The 25,660-nt window shown below is 41.5% G+C and overlaps 1 protein-coding gene across 6 annotated transcripts in view; it reads right to left on the bottom strand.

Moving 5' to 3' along the window:
- The window catches only part of akap9 (A kinase (PRKA) anchor protein 9), a 70,893-nt gene that overhangs the window by 10,314 nt on the left and 34,919 nt on the right, over nt 1-25,660 (bottom strand). For 4 of the 6 annotated variants that reach the window (XM_037793749.1, XM_037793751.1, XM_037793750.1 and 1 more), the window contains 17 exons: nt 24,599-24,738; nt 24,153-24,289; nt 22,335-22,567; nt 16,274-16,436; nt 13,695-13,789; nt 12,230-12,347; nt 10,794-10,832; nt 9,626-9,858; nt 8,442-8,561; nt 4,601-4,777; nt 3,980-4,084; nt 3,500-3,652; nt 2,756-2,842; nt 1,297-2,337; nt 702-842; nt 568-612; nt 342-482 (listed from right to left, as the gene is read on the bottom strand). In XM_037793749.1, coding sequence (XP_037649677.1) covers nt 342-482; nt 568-612; nt 702-842; nt 1,297-2,337; nt 2,756-2,842; nt 3,500-3,652; nt 3,980-4,084; nt 4,601-4,777; nt 8,442-8,561; nt 9,626-9,858; nt 10,794-10,832; nt 12,230-12,347; nt 13,695-13,789; nt 16,274-16,436; nt 22,335-22,567; nt 24,153-24,289; nt 24,599-24,738 — 3,168 coding nt within the window. The remainder of the gene's footprint in view (nt 1-341; nt 483-567; nt 613-701; nt 843-1,296; nt 2,338-2,755; nt 2,843-3,499; nt 3,653-3,979; nt 4,085-4,600; nt 4,778-8,441; nt 8,562-9,625; nt 9,859-10,793; nt 10,833-12,229; nt 12,348-13,694; nt 13,790-16,273; nt 16,437-22,334; nt 22,568-24,152; nt 24,290-24,598; nt 24,739-25,660) is intronic. The other 2 variants (XM_037793754.1, XM_037793752.1) reach the window with 2 other exon arrangements.

Raw genomic sequence — 25,660 nt, 5'->3', positions numbered from 1 at the left:
GACTTCAGTATAGATGAAACAAGAGATGACACACTTAAAAGAACGGCTCAACATTTTGGGAAACGCAATAAATCGCTTTGTGTTGGAGAATTAGATGATAAGATCGATACCACTCTCATATAAGAGAGTAGTGTTGATCTTCTCATCTAACTATCAAATACGCATATTTCCCAAAATGTCAAATTATTCCTTTAAATATCAGATACATGTGCTCAAATCTCTCCACAACGAAAACATCAGTTTCAAATGAAGTGTAAAAAAACTACTTTTAATACTTTTAATTACAAAAAAAACTTAAAGAAACAGTACTGAGAATATGATTGTAAAGATTTTAAATGTACCTGCAGCAGCTCCTGCATCTTCTCTAAGCTCTCCTTGCAGCTGTTCAGCTCCTCTTTGGTGGAAGCCGCCTCATTTTGAGCCTCCTTTAACTCCTGTTGAAGCTCAGACACCTTCGTCTCCTCACGGCCTCCAGATGATACCTAAAGTGACAAAGTTTGAATATTAGACAAGAAAAGACTTTATAAAAAAGAAATGTAAAATGTAGTTTTAAATTGTTGTTCCTACCTTTTGAAGTTGCTCCTGTAGTCTCTCTATTGTAACCTTTTTGTCCTAGAAAGAAAAAGCACATGTTCGTCAGTCTCACCAAACATTAGAAATCCTTATCGTAGAAGTATGAACACTAGAAGGCAGTCACATACCTGGAGCTCCTCCTGTAGTCTGCTGCAGCTCTCCTTGCAGCTGCCCAGCTGCTCTTTGGTGGCCGAGGCCTCGTCTCTGACCTCCTGCAGCTCCTGAAGAAGCTCCGACACGGCAGCCGGCTGCACATTAGCAGAGGACGCCTGATAAAAGGTCACAAGATTTCAAACTTATCAGAGCTGTATCAGGCAAGCGACAACATCACACAGCGCTCAAACAGAGCGTTTCAGACAGAGGGTGAAAAGAGATGCCTCAGCTCAGCCGGTATTTGAAAAATAAAGTGTTTTTTGAACATTAAAGCATGTAAACATGTTCTTGTAAAAACCCAAAATACAAGTATGCACCTGAAAATAAGCATAATGGGTCCTCTTTAATAATAAAATAATTTAAAAACATGCTCCAATATAGATTCCATCACACAATGTACACATAGCCAAAAAAAAGACAAATATTGCACTCATTTTTTTAAGTGTACAAGGGTAAATACAAGCTTATATTTGTCATTTTTGGATGGATAAAATCTTTTAACTTAAGTGTAAAAATGCCAAGCTCAAAATGCTTAACTACTCTTTTATGACTTATTGTTTAAACTCTTACCCCCACAGCCGGTGACTTCCTCTGAGGCGTGCTGGCCTTCATCTGACTGAGCAGATCCATGAGCACGGCCAGCCTCTTCTCGTACTCCAGCACCTCCTCCTCGGAGCTGGAGAGCAGCTGCTTCTGGAGCTCCTGGTCTTTCTGCATCCCGCTGAGTCCCACCTCCAGCTCCCGGAGCCTCTGGGTCAGATGGACCACCTTCCCTGCGGGAACTTGTCTCGCTTGACCAATTCCACTGAAATCCATTTGGGGGAGACCAAAGTCACCAAAGTCATAGACGTGTTGCTGCACATTTGGCTTCACGTGTGTCTCAGCCTGTCTCTGCTGGTCCTGGTTTTCTTTGGATCCTTGTGACTGCTGTTGCTGGAAGGCCTCCAGTGTGGCCTGGCTGACGAGCACTTCAGCCAGTTTCTCCCTCAGGTTTTCCTCCAGAGTCGAGACCCTCTGTTGGAGACCGTCTGCATGGCTTCGCGTTTGCTCCACAAGGAGGCGACAGTGGCTCAACTCGCTGTCCTTTTCACCGACTATATCCTCGAGCTCCTGGATGCGGAGGTCCAACTCTTCCACTCTGGATGTTGCACTCTGCTCTAAAGCTTGAACTTGGGCCTGCATGACAACAAGACCTGCAGTTTTCTCTCTGAGAGCATCTTCCAGTTCACCCTCTGAGTTGTCCGGTTTTTCAGTTTCAGCTAAAGCTTCTGCGCTCTCTTTCAAACGCAGGTATGTCCCCAGCAGCTTACTGTGCTCTGTTTTGAGTGTAATGACCTCTTTGGTGGCCAGGTCACTTCTCTGCTTCACTTCATCATATTCCTCTTTACTCGGCTCCCATACGGCGCTCTCTGGCTCAGCCTTGGTGTCGTCCTCTTCCTCTGCGACCTGCTTCTGCTCAATATTGGCCAGCTCCTGCTGAAGTCTGTCTATGACTGCATTCAGTTGGTCGAGCTCCTCCTCATTATTCTTCTTCAAGCGTTCTTGTTCGCTCTGCAGGCACTCCACCTGGGACTCCAGGTCTTTAATCAGCTCATCCCTCACATCAATTTCCTAAAGATGAATAAGCAGACGTTATTAAACCATAAAAATGCCAGATTTGAGGAGTCCATAGCTATCCCGCTATTCGGATAAACCTCTGAGTCTCTGTTGGTGCTTAGGGAGATTCTTTGGGCCCAAGATAATGTAGTTTTCATTTCATTTAAAATTGATCAGATTGTAAGAACTCTTTAGAGACTCAGAGGTTTAGTAAGCCACCTCGCATGAGCAAATGATCACCTCACAACAGACGATGGTGCTGTACTTACCTAAAAACAAGCAAAAACAACCCAACAAAAAAATGGAGCAAACAAAAATAAAAAGCGTATACGAATGCAGGAAACACACACACACACACACCGATGCATTAACACGGAGCTATGCGTATTCGAAATAGACTCAAAGTCTATTTTGTATACGCATATAGCGTTACCTTGTTATCAGAGGCTGTTTCCGTTTGTTGGAGCTTAGTGATCTTTTCATTAAGAAGACCTATTTCCCTGTCCTTCTCCTCCATCACCTTCAAAATCAGAGATTATAATGCGATGGCTATTAATAAACACGTCACGCGAAAGTCCACACAGAGTCGGCCTCGTGGCGGACGACTGAAAGAACACTGATTGAGTCAAAGAAGAAGACATGCCGCAGCGGCAGTGAGTCTTGCATTGCAGAATAACGGGCAAAAAAAATCTGAAAATGTGCAAACTAAAATTAGCAACAAATATCTTATCTAAAAAAAGAGCATCCGAACCAAAGTGTTTCTAAGTTTGAGGGGCAGAAATATAAATGTTATATGGACATAATTGTGGTACATGCATTACATAAGAAACTGTTAACACCTGATGAGAGCAGTTTTTGGTTGTGTGAATACGCCAGATCTTGTGTTGTATTTTTGCACTTAAAATACAAGCTTATCTGCCAATGTCACACGTCGGTCACAGTTTTAAAGTCACAGTTTGCGAGTAGAAAACATTCATACATATGTAACTATAACTGAGAATGCAAGTGTAAACATTTTTTAACACAATATGTGGCCAGCGTCTGTCTGCTAATGATAGCCATAGTTTTTAAGAAGCCAGCGTAGCTTCACACACACAACCAGACTCGACCACTTTTGGAATTCACAACCTCACGTAAAGATAGTGTAAAAAGTCCTCGCAGCAGGATGGTTCTTTACCTGGAGCATGGTGTCCCTCGTTTCTAGGTATTGCTGCTGGCTGCTGATCTCCTTCCTCTGGATCTCCAGCTGCATGTGGAGCTGCTGCACCTCCTCGCTCTTGTTCTCCAGCTCCTCTCTGAACTGCTCCAGCTGCTCCTCCAGGTTACAGATCTGAGGCAACAGGTAAACACCACGAGCACGTCAGAGGTGACCAACAACTCAGATTTTCTCTGCTTTACTTGTTGTAGCTACTAATTCTCTACTTACTCTAAAACAAAAATGCAGATATCAAAAGGATACTATAGTACTAATGTTTTTTTCCCCTCTTCGCAGGACAAAGAAGCGTATTTATACATTACATGCAGTTGCTGTAACGCCTACACACTGACTCCAAACCACCAATTTATTCACAAACATTTCATTCCCAGTTGGATCTTCGTGAGATTGAAACATTATCCATTTAAATAAATTTGTGCACAAATTGCTCTGCACAATTACCTCTTTCTCTTTCCTCTCCAGAGCTTCTCTCTCCGTCTGTAACTGAGCCTCCAGTGTGGACTGTTTTGCCTCTGTGATGGATGCATGCTGCTTCTTTTGTTCAACCTGCGACACACACACACGACAAGACACACACACACGAAAGAAACTGTTTAGCACAGCAGTTATTTACAACATGCGCAGAAAGGCGTGAAGGAACAAACTCTTTTCAGATCAATTCTACAAATGCATTTTGTTCATTTATCTTGCAACTGGAACTCTGTGCCATTTGTCAGCTGAGCAGCGCCACAGCAGATACATGAGCACTTCCTACACTGCTCTTTTTGTTCACTCACAACAGCCCTTCACGAACACTGGGGGGCAATCTTGACAGTTGCTAGCTCATCACTAACAACAAAACTGCCGGGCGGCTGAAGTAGACCCACCCACACATTGTTCTCCCTCTCTGTTGTCCCTCCCGTTCCTCCTCTAGCTGTCACCCCATCTACATCCTCTCACACACACCCTCTGCCATGCTCCACGGCTATTGTTCAGACTGCTTTTACTCTCATGCCGTCTCTGACTCAGTCTCCTGCACATCCTTCATCTCTCCCTCTCCCCCCCTCCCCTCCCTTTCCTAACCTTCTCCAGGGACTCAGCGCTGGCCAGCAGGGCCTGCTCCAGCTCGCGGATGCGGCTCTCCAGCTTGTCAATCTCTTCGTCGCGCTCTCCCAACTCACGACGCAGCTGCTCTGAGCTGAGCAGCAGCTCACTGCACCAATCCGCCTTCTCCTTCAGCTGGGAGGTCAGCTGGTCCACCTGGTAGTGAGAGAGAGAGCGGGAGAGAGAGAGAGAAAGAGAGGAAGAGAGGGGGGATCGTTTAATGAGAATCGCTCTCAAGACACCACTCGCTACAGCATAGCTGGTACATGTACAGCTAGCTGGGAGGTCAGCTGATCCACCTGAGAAAGGAGGGGGCCGAGAGTGAAAAGAGGTGCAGGGACAGAGGGGGGGAGAGAGAGATTTCATTCAGGGTGACACAAACCACAGAGCAGTACATTAACCAGGAGGACCGCTGGCAGGTAACTGATCCATCTGTGAGACGGGGGAAAACATCAGCAGATCAATGAAGGGGAGGAAGAGGGGTCCACAGGAGGAAGGTCGGTTTAGGATGATCTCAGAACTGGGAAATAAATCTAATCCCCTGCTTGATTAAACTAGAAAAGGATGTTGCTTCATAAAAGACTGACTGACTTTTATGCATCCTTTTGTTTCAAGAATGCATTTATAAGGATGTTATGACACAGAGTTTCTATTTAAAACAAAATGACACTGTAGTAAGGCAGATGAAATGCACCCCCTCACTGGCAGCCCTTCATTAAATATTAATGTGACTAGAGAGTAGGATGGACGCGTCATGAGAGTACTTCGCACTGAATGCTCTATTTATATTTCATTTATGGAGGGATTTATAGTCAACTCTAGTGCGTTTTTTTTAATCCAATTTCTTACCAAAACATTGCTAATGTGGCGAATAAACATTGTTAAATTGTTATTTTTCATATTAACAATTCATATTGATGTAAGAATGTACTTTGCATGGCTCGGAAAAATATGAAAGCCTTTCAAAGTATGCAAAAAGTGGGTTTAGTGTAATTTTATCTAAAGGAAATCCTCATTAGGGAGGATACTTTTATTTTTGTTCTTCTTTTTTTACTGTTTTGCTGTTGAGTTTTACACCGAGACCTTAAAGGGAGAAACAAGAGGAAGGAAATGAGAAGTGACAATGTTTTGAATTCGCTTCCAGCTGAAGACAAACACAGCAGAGAGGGATCAAACTGGAGAAAGGAAGAGGAGAAGGATGAGGAGAGAGAGAGAGAGATGGACAGGCCATTAACTGCTACAGGGTTGGGCGGGATCACTAAAATGCACTAAACGCTCTCTGGGGGGGGAGACTTGATTCTACGTGTAGCTAGAAGCAATACCTTAAAGGTTACTCCATCCACCTGTAATAGCCACAGGAGAGAGAAGGCAGCGGCGTAAAGGATCAGAGGATGGACAGTTCAAGGGCAAGAGGGGGAAGAAAAAGCACTTAGTGATGAAAATGTGGCAGGAGTCTCTGGAAATTATAAAAATAGAGGTTATCTTTAGGGTATTAGCCTGTGAGTTTAAAGCAGAGGTGGAACTGATGTTTAAATCATATAGCATAAACACAAGGAGCAGAACTAATAGCTACTGTAACTACAGTACAGCATAAATCAAAGCTGCAATCATAAATCATATAACTCAAGACGTTATCTAATTTAGGAGGGAACGAACTGGTCGCTATGGTCAAAGACAGTCAGGAAAGGACAGGGGACATCATGATATCACTGAGCATTAATCTCATCTTCCTCTGATGGAATAACGGACTTATCTTGTCAAATTATGTTTCAGATCGGGCAACAGTAATGCTCCGAGGGCCCATAAGCCAGGGCGGCTTATTTTCTTTTATATCATCAACTGAGTTGAATTGAGTTTAATGTCTTCATTATAAACCTGATGCCTTCAGAATAAACAGGATGTGATGCTTTACTGGCAAATTACTTTGTCCTGCGCAAAGATTCAGTCGATTGGTTTGAGGACATAATTAGCGCTTCAAATGACGACAACAGCGTTGATCAAAATTACAATTTCTCCTTGCCCGGAGTGAACTGGAGGCTAGATTGTGAGTGGATGGAAAATGACAGTCGAATGACGAAATCATTGAGAAGCCAAAGAGTAGAAACAGCACAGACAAAGCAAATCAACAACATTAAGGTTCAAACTGACAGCGGTTACTGCTGTGATGAATGAGACTGAAGCACAAAAAGAAATGTCCTATTTCTATTTGGTGAGGCAGGTTAAGTTTGTTTCTATTACTGTCAAATTATCCTCAATATTTCCCGTATATAATGAAATTAAATTGGGAAAATTCAGTCAACAATTCAGGACAGGAAGATAATCGAGGTCCTATAAATGGTGCAGGTGTAATGTGTGCCAAAGCTGCATTGATGACTTTTTTGGCCACTTGGGGGCAGTGGAACGAGGTGTAAACACGACATGGATTTATTAAAACCTTAAAAAGTTGATCTGGCGAATATGTTAGCAGATACAGAGCAACATTAGCATTCACTTGGAGTGGAAATATCTGTCGCTTTAGCTGCTAAATGCTCCACTGTGTTCACCAGCTAGTTGCTAACTTTGTCTGTCTGCTGTTTGGTGCTGAGCAGGAAGCGTTCAGCGGGTTGATCTGAGCTTTTTAGCTGAAAACAGCGACTGGAAACGAGGTTGATGAGAACCGTGAGAGTGAACTGAAACAGTTAAGTTGTAAAACCAAAACAATGAGCTGAATTACTTTTTAAAATCTGAGTCGAGGGAATAAAATGATGCAGTCGCAAGTAACGGGGGTAACCTTTAAATCACGCAAATTTCGAAACTCTCGCGAGATGGTTAAGGTTAGGCATTGACCTCAAATAGTTAAGGTTAGGATAGAACGTCGTGCAGGTAGTCTCGCATGAGTTTTTACAAGTTTTCGTGATTTAAAGGTTAACTTTTAGACACGACCAACTGACGGTAGCTTGACTATTTAAAAATGACAGGTTTGTGCAGGATGTCCTGTGCCACGCTGACGGTTCTCTCTGACCAATCGGTGGTCTGTAGCGTTTTAACTCCACCTTTTAGTATCGGCTCAGCTCACTCAGAACCTCAACCAAGGTGGTACCAAAAACATGACCAGGTACTATCCACAACTTTTGCTAATGAAAAAACTAAAAAAAGAGCGAGTTGAGTAGAGCCGTGCCGTAACATGCAGTGGAAATGTGACAAAATACACTCCAGCTGCAGGTGAGAGGGTGATAAATCTCTGTGGGTTCGTCACTACAAGCGACACCTTTCACATTACACGTCTTCACTTAATCCATTGTTAAAATAAACATGTTGACTAGTGCAACTTTAAGCTAAATCATTTGAATTCAGCCTGTAAATTGTCAACAGTTGTCACTGAGCAAATCAAATCAGTCGTGGCCTCCTTCACTTCTGAAATCTGATATCAGGGGTTTTAAATGACATATCATGTAATTGTCCTTATGTCAAAATGCATTTCATACAAACACATGGCCTTATTTTTGACAACATTTTGTATCTGGGTAACAGCCGCACCACAGCAGTGATTAACTTTAGCAAATCGTATCACTCCCTCTGTATTGTGTATTTGATGATCGTGCTATTAAAACCCGACTATTATACAACTTACAAGGACGAACATTAATCCCACTCTCACTCTTCCGTCTGCAACACTCCGACTATTTGGTGTTATTTTCGAGGCCGCACAGGTAATTCTACCAGCTCTATTGTTCTGCTGTGTGACTCTTCATAGCCTCAACAACAGTGTTGTGTTCAAAAAAATAAGCATCTCTATTAAATGCCTAGTCCTCTGGCAGAGAACGGAGCGTTCTCCTGTTACCTCTCGGTTTCTTTGCTCGGAGCCAGCCTGAAGCTTCTGTGGATTCTTCAGCTGTTGTTCCAGTTTCTGGATCTCCTGCTGGAAGAAGTCCCTCTCGTGTTCTCGGTCCACAGCTTGTTCCTGGATGACCAAAATAAAGACAGGAATATGAAAGTGTTAAATCTGATCTTCAGGCTCGCCTTATTTGCACAGACAAATGCACGTGTTGAGAAACTGGTTTGCTTGTCAAAAAACTCGTAGGGAGAGCAAGTGTCTATGTGTTGAGTTTCAATTAAATTTTGTCTCTCACAATACACTCAATAAAATCTATTCTGAGACATATTTTAGATACGTTGACTAGCTTGAGCCTGAAGCTGTAATTTGAATTTTTAGCAGTCATCAGTGAGCCCGACATTCAAATTAATCTGACTGTCAAAAGATCTTGAAGTAAAGCACACACCGTGTACATAATACTCACTGTTTCTTGTAAATTCGATTAGATTATGGGACATATTAATGTAGGAATATACCTTTGATTTGTGCGTTTTTTTATTTTATTGTTATTATTATTATTTTACATATATAGGAGTCACTTTATTTGTTGACCAAAATATTACAATGTTTATATAAAAATTCAATAAAATGGTAATTCATTATTTAATGTATTCAATTAATTTAATTTATTTAATTTAATTAATCGGACTGTCAGAATGACTGAACTGAACTGCCTGAAACGCCTTGCTTGAAGTCCCGCCTTTTCTCTCATAACATGGTGATGTCACCAAGTAACACATTTGAATAATACCTTCCTAGCGGCTAGTTTGGTATGAGAAAAATAAAAATGTTGTCACCTGAAAATGAGCATAATAGGTCCTCTTTAATAAACTAATGTTGAAAATGAAAATGAAATTGACAATAACAGCCCACAGTGATGCCTAAAACCCCAAAGATATTTAATTTACTGTGATAAAGAGAATGAAAAGCAGCACTTATTTTACATTTCAGAGCTAGAAACACATAGTTGCTTGGTATTTTTGCCTAAAAATGACTTGTGTTCCCATGTTCTGCCAACCGACTAACCATCTCATCTCCATTGAGAGATGGTGTAAGAATTTCATTCATGATTTAAGGCTGCCCAAAAAGGAATACAATTATGATACTTTTGTCACTGACATGAGAGGATACAGAATTTCTTTGTGACTCACATCGAGGAACCTCCTGTTCTTGTCCAGCTGTTTCTCCAGAGCTTGGACCTGCTGATGGAGGTCTCCGCTCTCCGTGCTCTGAGCTTGCTCCAGCTCGATCACCCTGTTGACCTGCTCCTCCAGCTCCGCCTCCAGCAGCTTCACCTGCTTCAGGAGGTCGGTGTTCTCCTTCTCCGCCTGCCGCTGGACCTCCACCTTCTCTTTCATCAGCTTCTCCGTCTCCTCCAGGAGGTCTACAGATACAGCGGAGGAAGGAGGAGAGGTCAGAGGTCACGGCCTGACAACTGAAGGTGGCTAACTGCAGTTAATGAATCATTCAGGCTTGATTTGACGAACATGATGCTGAGACGGAGCTAGTGAAGAGTCTGAAGTCTGTGAGCCATGTGATTAGATTTAATAGCTTTTTGCCATGTCGTTAAAAAATAATTCTTCTCTGAAATTTTATATGTTGTGCTTTACAGCTTCATCTGAATACATGGCTGACCTCAGACTCTTCCAACATCTCAGTCAACTTCCCAACATAACGCCCCGCTACCCAACATGATTCCCCAACATGATGCCTCTTTGCCCTTTACCAGTGAAGTTAACAACCAACACCAGTTTACCCAGGATCAAACCCCGCAGGATTAGTGCAAAAGTAACAAGGTGAGAGAGTACAAATGACAGAACAAACACGTGGACAGCCCAGACATCGCCATATCCATGCCCAATAAGCATTTACAGGCAGAAGAGAGGGACTTCCTCAACGGCCAATCATCTCACTCACTCAAAGAAATGCTGCAAGCGCAGCAATTACAAATCTAAAATATATATATAACAAAAAAACATGTCTTGATTCAGAGTGTAGATGATTGACAGTTAGGAATTAATGATTACATATAATTGTTTTTTAGATTGCTTTCATTTCATCATGCTAAAATGAGCACTAACATCGACTCCAAGACATTAAAAGTGACGAACTGGGACAAAAAGAAAAAGTCAAAATGAAAAGCTGAAGCAAAGGTTAGTGATTGAACTGAGTGAGTGTGTGAGCCCATAGCAAGCAAGCTCCAAGCTTTTATAGGTGAGTTGCTGGATTAGGGTTAAAGAGATATGTACTGTCACTCAGATAGACAATTATAGAGAACATAGAGTAGACATGACTGAGCCATGCTCAAAGTGGACACACCTGCTTCAGGTGCTGCAACCATTGCAGCTTCAACTAGGCCTACAGGAGGATAAGAAAGCACAGGAATGTAACATGCTCTTGTTTTTTGTCATGAACAGAGATAAAGAATAGAAACGGGTGAAGATAGAAAGTGGCAGTGCTTTTCTGTCTGTTTCACAGTAGCATGTTAAAGCTGTAGAGAGGATGCTGTGAAAGGAAAATAGCCCTTTAGGTTTATACCTTTAAATACTCACCATTGTATCAGAGACTCATGGGATACCTTTTTTCATAATACAGGAGTTATAATGCACAATTAGCAGATACAGTTTCCGGAGCACTTCTTGGCAAATTACCTGTAAATGAATGACTTGTGGCACAAATACTGGTAGCAAGTGTGGCAGAAATGTCAGATAAGAGTTGCCCCAGTGTTGTTACACTGAAAATAAACATTTTATTGACTTTTTGACCCTTGGTCTGAATTCCTGTCTCTGACAATGCAGCCAAATTATGGCCCATAAATGTTTATCATTTCCATTCGGCCTCAGCAACGCAAGAAACTACAAATTAAATCAACATGAGGCTGGTGCACCTTTAAATCAGAGCTGTAAGCCCCTTCCCAGAAACCAGATGCAGATCTGGGTCTGTATACTGTCAATGAACATTACTGTGAAAGAGGAGCTAAAAAACAATGATAACAGCTGCTGTATGACATGCAGCTGACACTGACTCTGGGTTCATGTTTCACGCCAAATTAATTTAATTTAGGTGAGTAACTTTAAAAAAAATTATATAACCAAACAAACTGTCGCTTGAAACTTGGCCTTGAGATTGTAATGGCAATTTTCATATCTGCAGTTTAACACTGTACCTTTAGATAATCTCAGGGCCTCACATGTTCATCTTCGTCACCATAGGACAGTGACCTGACATTTTAGTTCTCTGTAACTGCAAACAGCAGATTGCTGGAATACTTGTTATGTCTCGTGATGCTCTGTTGTCTGCTGTGTGCTGACACATTGATACACTTTCTATCCTTCTCTTCTTTTCTTCTTTGCACTTATCTTCATGTTATGCTTTAAATGTATAAATACTGACTACTCTTTGTATTCGGGGCTCACTTGCCACAGTCCACAACAGGTGGCTGTGCTCGTGAGTCCATCTGCAGTTCATCTGCAGATGTTTTAGTTATTAATGTATGCCTTTTTATTAAATTCACTGAAAGACAAGTTGTTACGTTGGTTTGTGTCTTGTTTTAACAGAAACTGCCACCACAATATTTAATACTTTTGTTTCCTCATCTAAGCTTATTTTCGCTAACTCTGATCTACAATGTAAAGTTCACAAAACCGAACCTATATTTAATGTTCAGACCATATATTTTCCTTTCAACTGAAAAAATTATAACTTTTATTAAAAATCAGTATATATTTTCGGAGAGGGAATTCTGGGATACGTACGAAGCTCGCGGGGCCCGGAGTCTTCCCTCATGGCGTCTTGTTGACGTGACAGCAGCTCTCGCTCGTCCTGCATCTGAAGCCTATCCTGTTCCAACTCGTTCAGCCGGCTTCCTGTCACCTACATAGAGAAACGCAATCAGTTACAGACCGGCAGGAAACCCTGATATAAACACATATGTACACCTGTGCAATCTAATGCAATTCAATGCATCAGCTCTGCTGTAAATTCTACCTTGACAAAGTGTATAATGTCCAGTTTTTGTCGACAATGTTGGGAATGTGTACATTTAATTCTAAGTTTATCATTGAGGTTGTAATTTGCAGTTGAACTGGACTACATTATATTGTGTTGTTTTTTTTTTGTCCTCCCTATTTTTATACATGAGGGGGCAGAATATTGGAAACACCTCTCAATATAATGCAGTCTAGTACAACACCACTACTAAGTAAGGGATAATGTTCAGCAAGCTGGTCATTGTTGTGAAATAAACCCCGACAGGGGGATGCAGGACCCCGGACTGCATTGTTGTTTTTATTTCACAACAATGACTTGCTGGCTGTATATTATTACGCTTATTACACTGCTTAAGAAATCAATCATTTGACACAAAAACGGTCCGCCAGAGTCTGAGATCAGAACTGCAACCATAGCAACAGTCTGTTATAAAGAAATAACAGACAATAGAACGCCATGATTGACCAATCAGAATCGAGTATTCAACAAAGTTGTGTAATAAACGCGGACCGTTTTTGTCTGGGTCCACCCCTCTGCGGTGCGGCAACGCCCTGTCGGGGTTTATTTCACAACAATGACCGGTGCGCTGTACATTATCCCTTACGTATGACTTCAATGCTGAACATAAATGAATAAACACCTCTATGACAATTTCCCAAAAGCTGAACATTATTATTATTATAAAAGTAAACTTTGTGGCAGAACAGTTGTATTGGATTGTACAAAACTGTCCAAGTGTACCTAATAAAGTGGCCACTGAGTGAATATGTTGAATGTAAATATATGTTGTCACTTAAAAGATAATGCTGGTGATATTCTATCTTTTCCTCATTGTAAAGCTATATTTGACACACAGACAATAGTCAATTCACTATTGAATTTTGGCCTTTTAACAGGATTTCTTGACAATATATTACAAATATAGAATATCACCAGACTCCTTTAAGCGCTGGAGCCTGAATATATACATGATGATTAATGAATATGACCCTAAAGAGAATCAAAACTGCCTAATATCTCACATTATTTGTACACATTTTATCTTTTTTCTTCTGGCAGAGATTTTAATTAATTGAACCTTAAGTACCTGTGCTGACACGTGAGTCACTTCTGTTCTGCGCCAGAGGCAAAATAATAAAAATATCTACCTTTAAACGCTGTCAGGTCATGAGCCATCACACAAAAAGCTAATTATTAATCTACCTCCTCTCTGCGGCTGGAATGCCTCACCTGCAGCTCTTGCTCGAGGCTCAGCTGGAGCTCGTCCTTCTGACGCAACTGCTCCTCCAACGCAGCCCGTTCGCCCGTGTAGCCATCAATCAGACCTGAATGAGGACGGAGCAAGACGAAGACAGTTAAAAAAGGGCGCTGAAATACAAATTGAGAATTTTCCTTTCACAAAAGTTAACGCATCTTTCTTACCCTCCCCATTCTTGCAATCACTTAACAGAAGAATTAAGAGGAATTACTTTGAGCCTTAAGTCACACACACACACACACACACACACACACACACACACACACACACGCGCAGGGCAGCCATCCAGATGAACGAGCACTTAACACCGGGATACAAAATCCAAGGTTACAGACAACACAACCGAAAACTAAAACATACATACACACCGAGGCACACAAATGCAGAGATGAACACAAGTGATGTGCATATCTGACCCAGTTTGCTTGACATGAAGTACAAGACTGAGCTGTAAACACAATGAAATGCAATCATTACTGTACAGTTCTGTCACAGGTCAGCAAGCATTAACCACCAGGATGGTATTCATCTCGTAGTTACAGGAAACGGGGGGTTCGCACACACTAACGGACTAATGAGCAACCATTTATTCATTAACTGCAACTTTGGCGTAGAATGACACCAGGTCTAAAAGGTAAAATTTATATATTTTCTGACTTTCATTTGTATTTATAGCTCACACTGAGCTCTGTGTGTGCTATCTAAAGCAGAAGGTAAATGTCACCTGTGTTGTCAGGAGATAACTATTCTTCAGACATCTAAGCAGCAGGATCCAAAGCTGTGTGTAAAGTTTGCCTAAGGAGGGATCCCTCCACGATACACAAGATTACTGGCTAAAAAAAACATTGTCCACTAACTACACAGAGCTCTCCTGGGAATCTTTAATCACACTTACTCTGCGACACAATAATTCCACATCCACACATTGTGCAACTTAGCCTTTTCCCCTTGTTAAAACATAACAAAAGAAGACTTTTCATCCTTTTCACTGACGTATAATACGATCCGTCAATCAGTGAAGAGGATCTTTTTTTCCAGGTTGAGCCCATGTCCAAACCAGTTTGAAAATGCCGCACCCTGATCTTCTACCTGCGTGGATCGTCTTCATAATAGGAGGAGAATTATCTATCTTTCTCTTCATTGGCATTTGCACAAGAAGATGTCCATCAGACACAGACTTAACAGATTTAAAGCAACTCCATAAAAGTTAATGAATAAGACGCATGCAACATGACCAGATAAGCACAGACGCTCTGTAGTTATTTTACAAGAAAAGACAGGTTGATAGTTTGAGGTGCAGCATTTATTCTCTATTAGAGCTGTAACAATCGGTCGATAAATTAATAAGTTGATCGACAGAAACTAAATTGGCAACTATTTTGACAATTGACATTGTTTCAGTCATTTTTCAAGCAAGAATATTAAATATTCTCTGGTTTCAAGTCCTAAAATGTGAGGATTTGCTGCTTTTCTTTGACAAAAACATTTTTTTTGACTGTTGTTAAAGGCAAAAACAAGCAAATTACAGAATTAAAAAATAGACTAAATGATTAATTCCATAAAATTATCCTCAGATGAATCAATAATGAAAATAATTAGTTGCAGTCCTATTCTCTACAATGTTCTACAGCTTGCCACATGGTCTCGCTCTTTGATAGGCCATCCTGTAAAACTTTTTATGACAGCAAATATTTGCTAATCTTCACGCCTCTGTAGGATTACAGAAAACAAACATCGTAACAGGATGCTACTAAAGATGATGTGATTAGAAAAAGCTACAAAACTCACCATTGCTCAGTGTGTAAACAAAGCCAGAAAGAAAGAAATGACATGTACATGTACATTTGCCAAATAGTGTGAGAGACCTAAAGTCGACTGGTGTGTGCGTGAGAGAGAGAGAGTGGATGTGATTGTAACAGTTGACCCTCGTGAACCAGCTGTCTCTGACAGGGATGGGACATCGAGTCCCCCCCAATAAGATCGGTCACAGCACTTAAACTGTTGTCAACGACTGGCCACTGACTTCTTGGTGAATCGAGATAATCAAGCTTAAAGATTTCACTTTTCACCTCCAGAATTGAGCCCTCATAATTTGGTTGTCACACGTCGCAATCAGACGTTCAAACACAAATCAGAGACAGTCTGACAAACAGAAATTACCGTTTGTCGATTTCTCACCACAGATGGTGTCACACTCCTTTACTCTCCCTTTCAAACAGCTGATCCCATCACTCCCTGTAACACCCCCTCCTTCCCTCCCCCAAACAGATGCTTTTTCACTTCAGCTCATCCTCATGCTCTCTGTTTTCTCTAATCATTCTGACATACAGACACACATTGTCACATCATCATTAGAGTCCATAGAGAAACAGCGTGTACTGCATTTCTTCCTATGAGGAGGCTGCATTGAAGAAGATCTATATTAGAAGCTGCTGACAGTGGATGGTAGTTCTGCACAGACTCAAATCAAACTAAAGTAAACGTCAGAGAAACTCTATACACACAGAGATTTTTTTTCATGTTGAAAGCTGCGTTATCCAGAGAAACTGACCCTCAGCGCGGTGGAGCTCCAGAGCCAGCTGCTCGCGTGCCCGGGACTCCTCGGACAGCCTCTCCTGCAGCTCCTCCTGCTTCTGCAGCAGCTCGTTCATCTCCCGGTTGTGGTGGAAGGACTCCCGCATCAGCTCGGTCTGGGTCATCTTGGCATGTTCAAGCTGAGAGGGGGAAGAGGAAAGAGTCACACAAGCAGAAGAGTTAGGGAAGGAAGACTTGCAACATTGAAAAGGCTTCGTTGCCCTAAAGGAGTACTCCACCAATTTTACATATGAAGATCAGTTTACTCGTCTCGAGGACAACTACTCAGCCGGTGAAAACAGCTGTATAAGGTCTTTGGCAGGTGATGATGTCATCTCGGCTTGGGCCCAAGACTTAACATTTTTTAACTGAAAGGAAGTGTTAAGAGACCCGTCCAGGGTGAACCCCGCCGTCACCCAATGTCAGCTGGGACTGGCTCCAGTCCCCCCCGCGGAAGGATGGATGGATGGAAGTGTTAAGGATCTAATGAAAGACACTATTAAGCTGCATTATTGGAAGTGTGGGATCCAGTATTTTTGCTTGACAAACACTAAAGAACTAAAAGTCAGGATATGTCATCCTTTGACCAATCTTTTACACTTTCTATTTCATGGAAGTGACCATAAAATCACTCGATCGCCCCGTTAAAATCAGCGGTTTGCAAGTTTGAAAAAGGAGCTGGGCCATTATATAATTCTATCGCTCATCGCTTTCAGCTGAATCATATATTAGCAATTATTAGCATTATTGCAAAACAAGTTTCTGTTGTAATTAAAATCAAACAAAATCAGTTATCAAAGTTGTTGTTTTCTACATATAAAAAGTTTAGTTTCCAAACCGGGTGATGTCAAGGTGGCCATTTGATTATTGTACACATTACATACGTACATTTACCACACAACGTGACAGAAAATATCCTTTTTAATATCAAGATATTGATTCCAGCCCATTGGAAAACAGATTTTGTCTACTTAATATATGAGATACGTTTAAGTTCAACACCAGTATGATTCATTTAAAAGAAAATTGCTCAATCAAGTTAAGAAAGTTATTTTTTAACTTACTCATAAAAGCATTTAGTTGTCACCTTTAAGAATATACTACTGTATTACAAATGGTTTGACAACACAGTTCATGGTTTTGTGCATAACGTGCAGACAGACTTCAACATAAGTGCACTGGCGTTGGACCAAAAGGCAACTTGTACAAAAGTCAATAACAAAGCGAGGTTATGTGCAGATGTAACAGAGATATTGATATCACATTTGTATGATGACCTTCAGGTCAGGTGACAGAAGGCATCTTTTTCCGTGCGGCACAGCAATGAAGTCATCATAATGCAATAACCCGTCAGCACGCTCACATTCACCCCACAGTTATTCTCCATAGATTACCGTATCTCCCTGAGCAAAGGTCTCATTGTAACATTATGGGAACCAGGAAGTGGTAACGTGACCCTGCCACATAGAAGTCATATAATCTTTCACCTGCTATTACAAAAAGCAGCACAGAAAGAGCTGCTGTGCTCCTACGTGGAATAACATTAAACTTACATCACATCTGCATGTGCAGACCTTAACCACATAACTGTGGTAATTGGTGTGAATGCTCTTCACTGCTCATTCATACTTTCACCTAGAAACTCCATTCAAACTGTAAAATGTTCCACATCTTCCATAGATTCTGGTTATTATTCAACTTTCATTCATCCCAATTGTACTTTTTGAAATATTTAACTTTGTTTGGAGCTTGGTAAAATTCCCCTTTTTGTATGTTAACAGGAAACTAAGGATTCACCTAGTTTTTCAAAATAAAAGCCCCAGAAGGTAACTTTCTTAACAGGGAACTCAGAACTAACTATTTGTAAGGCTTCAGCTGCTTTTCATGCAATTACAACTTTTATTTACTGATTCATAATCTTTTGATTCTGATTCTGTATCTTTCTTCATACAGATTAAAGCTCTTCAGCATCTAGCATTCACACTGCAATTTCTTCAGAAATTGCTTTTCTAGTTGTATAAAAATGAATCAACGGCACAGTTTTCTCCATCCAATGTACGGACTCCAGCTCAGTACAGTTACAGTGCATTTACCAGGTGTAAACTTACTGTATAAGGAGGAGTGGGCAGGGAGATTTTGGAGACAACCTTAAGAAGGTGACCATTAGTTCTGTGATTGACATGAGAGATCTGCGTCTGCACCACTACGGCATTTTTCTCGTTCAAGGTGTTGCATAGCGGGAAAGGTCGTGGTAGGGGCACGCGGGATTCCACCTCGTACACATCCTGGTCCTCCCCTTCCATCCACGTCTTGCTCTGCACAGAGCTTGAGTTCCAGTAGGACCGGTAGGAATCCATGGTGAGAGATAGATGGACGCAGGTAGAACTTCCAACCTCGGTTTGTTATGTTGGAGTTGCTTTCCTGGTGTCATCGAAAAAAGGTTTCCATTTGCCGTGATCCGTCGGGCTGAGCTGAGCAACCGCAAATGAGGAATAAAGTCCAGTGGGGAATGAAGCAGTGAGCAGCGTTGTGGATAGCTCCAAGCAACAGTTTCTATGTGTTTGCCTCACAGACAAGAAGAGTAAACAACAATTGGAGAGGGTGACATTCACGTCATCTCGGTCACATGCTGCCGGGTGGAGGTAGAACGAGTTCCAGGTAAATATTGAGAGAGGAAATCATCCGGGAACGGTGTGAATTTGTACGGTCCTTGTGTCATCCTCGACAGCAGGTGGAATTCACATCTTGGTCCGGCAGCTTAAAAGGCATTCCTGAACACGACCACAGGAGGTTTGTAAACACAAACGCGAGCATTTCTTCTCTTTATATCCTCTTTGAAGATCTCCAACCCTCTCTCTCTGTTCTCTCTGACCTTCTTTCCTCAGAGTGTAACCATATCATGCCGCTCGGTAGAGCTCACACCCCCACGTCTGCTCCAGTTTGCTCTCCTCTCTCTCTCTCTCTGCTCTCTCTCCCTCTCTGGAGATTCATTAACAATACTATGACGCCGTAGCAACCCCGACCTGCAGGGAGGCCTCTTTTAATTGTTTAGTCCGAGCGGCAGCCAGCCGAGGGTGAAAGGACAGCGCTCGGATCTTCAGTCTTTCACTCTTGCGTTCTTACTTCCTCCTGGGATTGCTGTCATTCCCTCTGTCCACGCATGCTCCCCAGCTCATACCATAATATTACTCACTGTAGCCAGATCTCTCGGTCCTGTCAGGCGAGTTTTACTTCCCCCCCAGGCAGGCTACTGTCACTCAGTTACACTCATTTTGACCCCCGTTTACCCACGTGCTTTAAATAAAAGATTAAATCCCAGACTTCCGGGGCAGTTTTCACCTCTCAAGAGGAGGATTTTTCCCACTTCCTACATTGATCGCACACAGCAGGATACTGTTCAGCTAAAGTGGGAGGGACTCAGGTGTGGCTTCAGTCATTAGAGCCAGTGAGCCAGGTAGATTTGCAAATAGATCTTCCTATACACACACAGACACAAACACACGCCCTTCCCACAAAAAGTTGTCAAACCGGATTCCCTCCCTAGAAAGAAGCAATTAAGGCGTCCTGACATGCTGCCACTTGGCCCCAGCGACTCTCTCTGTTTGGCATGTCAACTGTCATACTGACTTGCACACAAACAATTTCCACGTCTCACCGGCAGATAATCGGAGTGAGCAATGAGTGAGCAAACACGTTCCTGAGGCAAATTATTTACAGCCGCAGTTCAACAAAAGATATTTAACATTCCTTGCATCAATCTCGCTTCTCAGGCAAGACGTGGCGGTCCGGCACTGGCGCTCACAGACAAGACTAATGTACATCGGATCAATAGCGGCAGGGAAATCATTGAACAAACCATTAAGAGGCATTGTTGATTACAAGTTTATTGTGCCGTTAATGGTGTGTACTTGGAGAGGATGTAAACAGTGTAACATGTAATCTGCTCGTAAAGTCTAGAGCGGGTCTTTAATGGGGCCGCGACTAATGATTCTCGTCACTTTTGAGTATTTTCTTGACTAATTTATTAGCCGTTAAAAGATAAAATGTCGGAATAGAATAGAAAGAAAAATCACAATTTCACAGAACTAATTTTGACATATATAATTGCCTGTTTGAAGACAAAGAAAACCAGCAAATATTTATATTTTTGAAGCTGGAACCTGTGAATTTTTGCTTAAAAAAATGTAAATGAAAAGTAAACGATTATCAAAACTGTTGCAGATTTATCAAATCATCATTTCAGCTTTATTCTTAACTATCATAACAAGTTTTTGTTAGTGGAGCAAACCAACAATTCTTGCGTTTGTGACACTGAGGTATAGAAATGTACATAGTGTATAGTGCCACAGTACATCTGTAATAATTCTAAAAAATAATAAACAGAGGAGATCAATTAGTCAGATCAATCTCAGTTCTATGATACAAAATACATTAAAAAACATCCAAATGATTCACTAGATAACATTAAATCGACAGTGACTCTGCAATGCAGATGGATGCTGGAACAACAGTGATGCTCGGCCTGAAATTTCTTTAAAGTTATTTTTAGATCGGCAAGATAAAAACCCATCTCAGCGTGAGTAACGCATGATTTTCAGCCAACGGGAAGATGCGATGCGCTGTGCAGCCAGTTACAGTAACACATTCAATGGCCCAGTTAAACTGACACTGGACACGGCGAGCGCACTGCCTGGACGGCCTGAGGGGGGGTGGAGTTGTTCTGTCCACTGGCTTGCTATGATAGGCTGATCGACCAGACAAAAGCTCAGTGTAAATACGGCTCGTATCTATAGGCAACCACTGGGAATGAGGCGGCTCTTTTGTGTGTGTGAATTCTAGACAGGCCAACTTTGTTGCCGGCCACATTCTGCAGTCTCATCCCCATTATGCCTCCGTGAACGAAGCGTAGAAACACACAGAGGGGGTTAATTGTGTCAAAGTATGACAAAGCCTGTGTCACTAGAGCTTTCTGTTTATTGGTTAATTTTAGGCAGAAACACATGCGGGACTGTTCGTGAAGAGTTCTTCTGAAGTCCCAACCTGAAAAGAACCCTTTTCACTTGACAGAGGACTTTAAACTACTATAATACTACTAGAGTATTGAAAGTTGGCATCAAATGCTTGGTCAGATTATTAGGCTGGTTTAGTCATTCTTTGATTGTATTATATTGATCTACATAAATCAGGAAACTCCTCTAACTTGTGATGATTTTTTTTTTTTAAGTAATAGTTTATATTTTGGGAAAATACTTTTTTTGCAGAGAGTTAGAATAGGAAACTGATACTGCTGGCTGCCTGGCAACTGGTCCTGTCCGGACACGAATTGTCGTCTCTACATGTTAGTTTTTGTACGGATTAATTAAGTACGGGATAATGTACAGCGAGCCGGTCATTGTTGTGAAATAAACCCCGACCGACAGAGGGGTCTTGCATCGTCCTGAAGGGGTTTATTTCACAACAATGACCGGCTCGCTGTACATTATGCCGCTTATTACATGACTACTTACTTAAGAAATCAATGATTTGCCACATAAATGGTCCTTCGGAGTCCGTGACGGGAGACTTTGACCAATCACAGGTCATTTCATTGAGAGAGCGTTCCTATTGGCTGTGCTCCGGTCATGTGACCGGCACTTGGCGTTCCTTCACCAGATTTCACAATGGCGACGTCGTCACAAACTTTCTCATTTTACAGCTAAACCGTACACTACAAGATGATTCTGAAAACATTTGAGGCGGGAAATGGGCATTAACGTAACATAATATTGATTCATATTTGATCAGCGCTGCCTAGTTTGACCGTTTGGTCGGAGTTCGCGAGTGATTGACAGCTGGCTCTCATAGACGGCAGCTAGATCAGCTCTGATTGGTTGTTTTCCTCCGGTCTGTGAAATCTTGCCAATGCCGTTAGGAGCACCGGAGGACACAGAGGCACATGATTTTTTTCAGGTTACCTGTTTCATGTACTACTGTCACCATATAGCTACCGTTTTATAAAAATAACTTTTTTTAATCATATTAACCAAACATGTTTGTACCTGGTTGGAGGTGTCGGTGATGGCCATCAACATCTTCTCCAGAGCCGTCTGGAGTCGGCTGCTGATGCCCATCAGATGCTCCTCGTTCTCCAGCTGTGTCTCCGCCCCCAGCAGCAGGCTTTCCATCATCTGCTGAGACACCTCCAGACCCTCGTCAGCCTCCGTCTCCCCGGACCACAGGCTCGCATCGTCTGCGGCAGTCTCGCTGCCCTGGTTACCTTCTGCAGAGTGACCTGGTATGACCGGAGGAACAAAGAGCAGAAACATATTACACACAAATCTCATGTATATTACATTACCAACAGATATTTTGGGACTAATAGCTCTATTACAGCTTCCTGGAGAAGCTTGCAGATGTTTATTTTTTTAACTGTTCTAACTTTAGACAGATAAACAAAGATGCTGTGAGAGAATAATCAGCACAATCATGTAAAATGCTGCCAGAATATAAATATTTAGCTTCTTAAACATTTGAAACTCGCATGACAAAAATATTTGGTGTAAGGCTTGATGTAGGACAAAGCAACCTTTAAAAAATGCTAGTCATGTACTTTATAATCATGAAAGAACAGAATGTAAATGGTGTTAAATATATAACTATAATAAGGGTGTAGCTGCATACATTGTCTCCTTCAAACGAGAACACTATGCTCACATGACTAGGCCTTTAGCTATATGACGGTGTAATCTGCATTTAGTTAGTCGACTTTGAAACATCACGTTCACATTCTCAGAGATTATAATGATAGCAGCAGGCAGCAAGAACTTTATATTGTTTTTACACTACAGTACAAGTTCCTTCATATGAAAACATCTTCGTATTGGAACAACACACCGAGATAGAGCAGTGGATCTTATAAGGCATAGACGCAGATTAAAGTTATTATGCAAGTAGCTGGTTATTACACAATTTAATCACAATGTGTAAAGTGTCAGCAGGCCTATAGTCAAACACAATAAGTCATATGCAACCCAATATAACAACATGGCATATTCTAGGAGATATTTTTTTTAGGAAAAGAAACAGATCAAAACAAAACTGGCATTATTAGGTTATTGGAAAAAACTGTGAATTAAACAAACACAGAAGTGTCGAGTCCCATGAAACACCTACAGTAAATATTAGCGTGTTAACATGAGACGTTGTTGTCTTTAGCTCCCATGGAGTCAGTGATAATGAACCATTCAGACGGCAGGCAAATCTGATATCTCTCTGACTCACAGGACTAACTGTCCGAGATGTTATTTGCATTTGATCCCATTGAATTTGTGCGTGACAACTGTACATGTGCATGCGTACACTTAGTGATGGTGTGTTTTTTCCAGTATAGAAAAAGAAAGAGAGGACGCAATAGCATCATGTAGTCATGGTGCAGTATTGATCCGTTGCACCGGACGACAGTATATTAGCAGAAGAGGAGGTTATCTTAAATTGCAGTCGTGGCTGCCAGCAACACTCTGGATGTGTTGTTCGTTGAAGTCCAATTAAAAACAGATTTAAAAACTCCAATAAGTGTGATTTAAAACAGGTTTGCACTGCTTGGTTTCCAATTGTTTTTGTTATCAAGACATAATAAATGCAAACTAATTTGAAGCTCTATAAAATGTCTCGATGCAAGTACAGCTGCAATGGTGTAAAACTGCAGAAACATAAGTCTGTAGTGAGTGCACACATAATTATATTTCGCAGGTTTTCTGATGTCTAACTACCAACATCTGAACCAACATGGATTTGAGTTGATGGGCTGTTGAACCTGTTGCCCAAACATAAACGCAAGCATTCCCCCTGAACTATTACTGAGACCTGATGTGACTTGCCTGCAGCGTGAGGCCTGACGGGCTCAGTGTTAGCTCTCTGCATGTGGAGGCCAATCGTTTCCTCCGCTGCTGCTGTAGTCTTCAGGACGTCAACCAGCACCTGGCTGAGCTTCTCATTGGCCTTCCGCAGGACGTTTCTGAAAGCAGCAAAAACAGTTACCTTAATAACTAATATTATCTCATAATATAGAACTAAATATCTAAAGGCAAAATGATAGTTGGCTAAAAGAAAGGCTTGATGTGATTAATGACATATTTGTCACCCTTTAACAGACTAAAATCAATATAAATCTTTTTTTATTTATGTACAGCACTAACATAAACAAACATGCAACAGATTATCATAAAGGACCAACTCAATATATGGCTAAAGAAGTTCAGAATGTGTCGCATCTATGTGCACAAATATTTATTATTAGGAGTATGAATACGGTTTCAGTCACTACCTTTCAGTGTCCTTATCGGAGGACTCTCCATCATCCTGTGATGACAGTTTGCCTCCACCAGCCCGCTTTATTCCCGACCCGCCTGGATCTTCCTCTCCCTCCACTTCTTCTTCTTGAGCGTCCTCTCTCTTCTTTAAGGGCTGGACAGGCAGGAGAGAGAACACAGACAGCAGCCCCGTCATTGCAAAGTTGGAGAAACAGACTCCTGAAAACTCTGAAGGGAGAACGACAGTGTGGCTGTCTGTGTGACCATTAGTGAAAGTGCATTCAAATTAGGCGCAACGAGGGGCACGTAGACACACTGCCCTTTCACGAGCACACATACACGCACACAAACACGCACACAAACACAAAGAACCACTTCTAACTCTCTTGGAGCTGAGAGAAACACTACTATCATTGTGCTGCTATGGCAACAGGTGCACCTGAGGCACAGTGACTTGCAGAATAACAGCTCCATCTTCTGAGAGAACAGCAGAAATGCAGCTCTGCTTCTCCAGACACTTCACTCCCAGACACACTACTACGCCGTGCAGAGACTGCCAATTAGTGAGGGCGGCACTGACTTCAGTCAAAGAATCAGATGAGAGCACGTTTTATAGTTTCCTGAGTAACAGACAACAAACAGTGCTGTGCAAATGCCTGAAAAGCTTCAACATGTTTTTGACGCAGAAATGTTCCCAGTTCATTATTTTTGACTCCACATTGTGCTGTATTGTAGCATTGGTTTCCATCATACTGAAAGATGTTTCTCACTAATTTACATACATTAACATTCTAACAATTTATATGTTTTAAAAGATTTAAAATTACATGAATATGGTATTAAAGTTTGAATTAAGCCTATTGATGTGTTTAACAACCAAATTATTCTTTATGACTCTAAAATATTAGCTAAAGAAAACTTGAAATCAATTTGGCATATAACTAAATTAAAAAACAGAGCACTAAAGTTTTAAAATAGGGCCGGGCAATATGACAATATACGTTGTCAAAATGATATAAAAAATGTCTATCATATGTATTTTTCTACATTGTTCCTATCAGGATATAAAACTGTTA

The sequence above is a fragment of the Sebastes umbrosus genome, chromosome 15 (assembly GCF_015220745.1).
Source record: "Sebastes umbrosus isolate fSebUmb1 chromosome 15, fSebUmb1.pri, whole genome shotgun sequence".
NCBI lineage: Eukaryota > Metazoa > Chordata > Actinopteri > Perciformes > Sebastidae > Sebastes > Sebastes umbrosus.
Note: the sequence above shows the minus strand (reverse complement) of the source record. Positions and strands in the feature narration are given on the sequence as shown.